Raw genomic sequence first — 6,000 nt, forward strand, 5'->3', positions numbered from 1 at the left:
GTGTCTATGTAAGCCTACTTGGAGGGGCTGGTTTAGCACAGTGGGTTAAACAGCTGGCTTGTAATGCAGAACAAGGTCAGCAGCGCGGGTTCAATTCCCGTACTGGCCTCCCCGGACAGGCGCCGGAATGTGGCGACTAGGGGCTTTTTACAGTAACTTCATTGAAGCCTACTCGTGACAATAAGCGATTTTCATTCATTTCATTTCATTGTGACAATAAAGATTACTGTTATTAATGTTCAGCACCATTCGCGGCTCCTCAGTTAATGAAGCAGCCCATGTTTAAATGCAGCAAAACCCAGGCAGTATCCAGGCTTGGGGCTGACAAATGGCAAGTTACATTCTTACTACACAAGTGCCAGGCAATGACCATCTCCTACAAGAGAGAATCTAACTTTGATATTCAATGGCATTACCATCGCTGAACAACTCCTCCCCCCCCAATTGATCAGAAACTGAGCTGGACCCAGCTATATTAACACTGTGGCTATAAGAGTGGGTCAGATGCTGCGAATCCTACGGTGAGTAACATACCGCCTGATCCCCACAGAGCCTGTCCACCATCTATAAGGCACAATCAGGAGTGTAATGGAAACTCTCCACTTGCCTGGATGTGTGGCAGCCGTGTGTACCACTTACAAGATGCACTCCAGTAACTCACCAAGGCTTCTTTTGTGGTTAATAGTTGATGGGTGCACTCAAATGTGTTGGGTTATTAGCCAGTCTGGGTGTCGGGGGTGGTGCTGTCGTCCCAGTGGGTGTTTGAGCTTTACAGGGAGAGGAATTGGATGGAAGGACCCAAACTCAGTATCCAGGTCACACTAATGGGATGAATCCTCCTCCGACCAGACTACCTCATAACCCTTAACATTCGAGTGGATACATCACCTTTAACAACTTCCATATGGAACATAGAACAGTACAGCACAGAACAGGCCCTTCGGCCCTCAATGTTGTGCCGAGCCTTGTCCGTAACCAAGACCAAGCTATCCCACTCCCTGTCATTCTGGTGCGCTCCATGTGCCTATCCAATAACCGCTTGAAAGTTCCTAAAGTGTCCGACTCCACTATCACAGCAGGCAGTCCATTCCACACCCTAACCACTCTCTGAGTAAAGAACCTACCTCGGACATCCTTCCTATATCTCCCACCCTGAATCTTATAGTTATGCCCCCTTGTAACAGCTACATCCACCCGAGGAAATAGTCTCCGAACGTCCACTCTTATCTATCCCTCTCATCATCTTATAAACCTCTTTTAAGTCGCCTCTAATCCTCCTTCACTCCAATGAGAAAAGCCCTAGCTCCCTCAACCTTTCCTCACAAGACCTATCCTGCAAATCAGGCAGCATCCTGGTAAATCTCCTTTGCATCCTTTCCAATGCTTCCACATCCTTCCTATAGTGAGGTGACCAGAACGGCACACAATACTCCAAATGTGGTCTCACCAGGGTCATGTATAGTTGCAGCATAACCCCGCGGCTCTTAAACTCAAGCCCCCTGTTAATAAACACTAACACACTATAGGCCTTCTTCACGGCTCTATCCACTTGAGTGGCAACCTTCAGAGATCTGTGGACATGAACCCCAAGATATCTCTGTTCCTCCACATTCCTCAGAACCCTGCCGTTGACCCTGTAATCCACATTCAAATTTTTCCTACCAAAATGAATCACCTCGTACTTATCATGGTTAAACTCCATCTGCCATTTTTAGGCACAGCTCTGCATCCTATCAATGTCTCTTTGCAGCCTACAACAGCCCTCCACCTCATCCACTAGTCCACCAATATTGGTGTCATCAGCGAATTTACTGACCCACCCTTCAACCCCCTCCCCCAAGTCATTGATAAAAATCACAAATAGAGGACCCAGTACTGATCCCTGTGGTACACCGCTGGTAACTGGTCTCCAGTCTGAAAAATTTCCATCCACCACCACCCTCTATCTATGTGATAGCCAGTTACTTATCCAATTGGCCAAATTTCCCTCTATCCCACACCTCCTTACTTTCTTCATGAGCCGACCATGGGGAACCTTATAAACTGCCTTACTGAAATCCATGTATAAAACATCAACTGAAAAAAAGAAAAAAACCTGCTCTACCTTCATCGACACACTTAGTTACCTCCTCAAAGAATTCAATCAAATTTGTGAGGCAAGACTTACCCTTCATGAATCCGTGTTGACTATCCCGGATTAAGCTGCATCTTTCCAAATGGTCATAAATCCTATCCTTCAGGACCTTTTCCATTAACTTACCGTCCACCAAAGTAAGACTAACCGGCCTATAATTACCAGGGTCATTCCTATTCCCTTTCTTGAACAGAGGAACACCATTTGCCACTCTCCAGTCCTCTGGCACTATCCCCGTGGACAGTGAGGACCCAAAGATCAAAGCCAAAGACTCTGAAATCTCATCCCTTGCCTCCCAAAGAATCCTAGGATATATCCCATCTGGCCCAGGGGACTTGTCGACCGTAAGGTTTTCCAAAATTGCTAATACATCCTTCCTCAGAACATCTACCTCCTCCAGCCTACCCCCCTGTATCACACTCTCATCCTCAAAAACATGGCCCCTCTCCTTGGTAAACACTGAAGAAAAGTATTCATTCAACGCCTCTCCTATCTCTTCTGACTCCGTGCACAAGTTCCCAATACTGTCCTTAACCGGCCCTACCCTCACCCTGGTCATTCTTTTATTTCTCACATAAGAGTAAAAAGCCTTGGGGTTTTCCCTGATCTGACCCGCCAAGGATTTCTCATGCCCCCTCCTAGCTCTCCTAAGCCCTTTTTTTTTAGCTCATTCCTTGCTACCTTGTAACCCTCAAGTGACCCAACTGAACCTTGTTTTCTCATCCTTACATACGCTTCCTTTTTCCTCTTGACAAGACATTCAAACTCTTTTGTGAACCATGGTTCCCTCACACGGCCATTACCTCCCTGCCTGACAGGGACATACCTATCAAGGACATGCAGTATTTGTTCCTTGAACAAGCTCCACTTTTCATTTGAGCCTTTCCCTGACAGTTTCTGTTCCCATCTTATGCTCCCTAATTCTTGCCCAATCGCACCAGGGGTTGGTTTAGCTCACTGGGCTAAATCGCTGGCTTTTAAAGCAGACCAAGCAGGCCAGCAGCACAGTTCGATTCCCGTACCAGTCTCCCCGGACAGGCGCCGGAATGTGGCGACTAGGGGATTTTCACAGTAACTTCATTCAAGCCTACTCGTGACAATAAGCGATTTTCATTTTTCATTTTCATTATAATTACCCCTCCCCCAATTATAAACCTTGCCCTGCCGGATGGCCCTATCCCTCTCCATTGCAATAGTGAAAGACACCGAATTGTGGTCACTATCTCCAAAGTGCTCTCCCACAAACAAATCTAACAGTTGGCCCGGTTCATTACCCAGTACCAAATCCAATGTGGCCCCACCTCTTGTCGGCCGATCCACATTTGTAAGGTTACAATCATTGGGGTCATCACAGTGACACATGGGGAGATAAATACAGGGGCACTGTTGTGGGAAGGTTATGTATTAAAAAGTACAAGTGACAAGAATTCAGTTATTCAACTATTTGAACACAAGTTCACGTCTCACTAAGGTAGATTGAGTGTTTAAATTCAGTTTTGAAAATGAATATTAAAAAAGTGATCTTGAAATTGTCAGTAAAACACAACCTATTACCTAATGCCCTTTCGGGACAGTAACCACTGTATCCAGTCAGGACCTGTCCAGGGTCACACAAACCAACAACATTAACTCATTCCCTCTCTCCACAGATCCTGCCGGACTGGTTGGGCTTTTCCAGCATTTTTAGTTTTTATTTCAGTTCCACGTCAACCCGGGTGATCTGTATCGGTCCCCTGGTCGAGTAAGGTACTTGGTTGTATCAAACTGCTAAACAGGGCAGTTAGGGATGGATAATAAATGCCAGCCCTATAAGTAATGCCCACACGATGAGGATTATTTTAAAAGTACACTCCAGCCCCAGTCTAAGCTCACTGACCAGTTACCTTGTTCATCATTGTAGAAAATTCCTTCACACAGCCCGATCAGAATATCCAATTTCTTCTGAACACTTGCTTCATACATCACCATTGTTCAGTGACTCAAAGCAGCAATCAATTGTTCACTGTGCTTCCCAGAAACTTCCTCAACACACGATCCCAGAATACACCTGGAAACATTCCTTTAAAGTCAGCAGCAAGGATCAATGAAGCAGCCAGTTAGCTGCTGACCCTGAACTCAGGCAACAAGCTGGAGTTTGTAATTAAACTAACGAGTCCAACAATGTCCAGATGTCTCAATAATTGGGCAAATCAAGAATAAACCTGTTTTTTTTTACAAAGGCATATTTAATCAAACACAAGCAATTGGAGCAGGTGATCATGGCTGGTCATCAAGTTCAATATCCTGAACCTGCCTCCCCCCCCCCCCCCCCCCATCCCTTTAGTCCCAGGAGCTGTATCTAATTCAACAGTAACAAAGATTTGAAAATCACCAACGTAACATTTCACACTAACCATTAAACAACGAGGAAATGTCACCGTTCCATATTGGTACCGATGCAAAGCTATATCAGCTCATTTTCACAAAAAACCCAAACACACAGAATCACCCCTCCCAGGTTCCTCAACAAACACAGAGGATCATCCCCGGAATGTGTTATCATGTTCGGAACGTTGCCTGGGAAATGACCTGTCCATCAATGTGTGACTTGTTCCCCGTATCAGAGCCATTCTCTGTCCAGGAGCCGCAGCTGTGCCGGCCCCTCCCACACGGCCCAATCTCACCGGAAACAAATCCTGGTATTCACCTATTCCAGCGGTGCTCAAGGTGCAGGTAAACATCCTTCACTTCCGGCGTGTTTAACCCGCGGTGATGTGCCAGTTACAGGCAGCATTCACCACACCAGCAACAAAAGCATCAGCAATCTGCGAAAACATTTCTTCATCAGCGTCATCAAGTATCCCATTTGGGATTAATGTCCCGCACCAGGTCCCACAGCATCGGGATTGCCTTCTGGACTCATCCATCCCCTGAGGGCGGCGTTCCAGGGCCCAGGTATCTTAGAAAAAGTTGTCCTTCTTTCCGGCTAAAGGAAATGAAGGAAACAGCAACAGCAGCCTGCAGGCATTTACTCCCTTAACTTTCCAACAGGAAATAGCTACACTCATCAGACACCTCAACACCCAAACCAGGAAGTTCCCAAAACAACATCCAGGTATATATGGGAATCCAGAGGAACGTCAGGAGTATAAAGACATAAAGCTGCTTGGAAAACCCTGTTTACACCAGGGGTCAAATGTTGTTTTTGTATGATCCAGACCTTGTAGCAGCTTTGGGCTGTGGCTTCCAACCACACAATCCTCCTCAGATTCTCTTTCATCCTTTCCTTAGCTCAAGGTTACTGCCCAGGTCCAATATTCATATTCTTGTCTGGGAATGACTGAGGCCTGCTGAACCTCTTTACTCAATGCGTCCGCCATCAATCACCCCCCCCCTCCTCCCTCCTCCTCCCTAACCCCTCCTCCTCCCTCCCCCCCCTCCTCCTCCCTCCCCCCCCCTCCTCCTCCCTCCCCCCCCTCCTCCTCCCTCCCCCCCTCCTCCTCCCTCCCCCCCCTCCTCCTCCCTCCCCCCCCTCCTCCCTCCCTCCCCCCCCCCCCCCCCAGATTTCCTTCCTCACTTTCACTCTGTGGTCTATCCTGGATTTGCTCTCTCCTCTCCTTCTGCCGCTTGCACCTCGAACAACATTTTGCATTTCATATAGCACAGTTAACATAACAAACAGGGGCGTTGAGGCAGTGGCGTTGGGTTAACTAGTAATCCAGAGACCCCCACAGCAAGATCTGGGGACCCGAGTTCGAATCCCGCCACTGCAGATGCTGACGATTGAATTCAAAACAAAAATGGAATTAAAAGTTTAACGATGACCGTGAAACCATTGTCGATTGCTAATGTCCTTTAGGGAAGGAAATCTGCCGTCCTTACCCGGT

The 6,000-nt window shown here is 47.1% G+C and overlaps 1 protein-coding gene across 1 annotated transcript in view; it reads right to left on the minus strand.

Annotated features, from left to right (window-relative positions):
* The window catches only part of LOC119962469 (rac GTPase-activating protein 1-like), a 76,116-nt gene extending 71,966 nt beyond the window's left edge, over window positions 1-4,150 (minus strand). Inside the window, exon 1 of the mRNA XM_038790421.1 lies at window positions 4,018-4,150. Coding sequence (XP_038646349.1) covers window positions 4,018-4,102 — 85 coding nt within the window. The 5' untranslated portion in view covers window positions 4,103-4,150. The remainder of the gene's footprint in view (window positions 1-4,017) is intronic.
* Window positions 4,151-6,000: the final 1,850 nt, after the last annotated feature.

The sequence above is a fragment of the Scyliorhinus canicula genome, chromosome 2 (assembly GCF_902713615.1).
Source record: "Scyliorhinus canicula chromosome 2, sScyCan1.1, whole genome shotgun sequence".
Taxonomy (NCBI): Eukaryota; Metazoa; Chordata; class Chondrichthyes; order Carcharhiniformes; family Scyliorhinidae; genus Scyliorhinus; species Scyliorhinus canicula.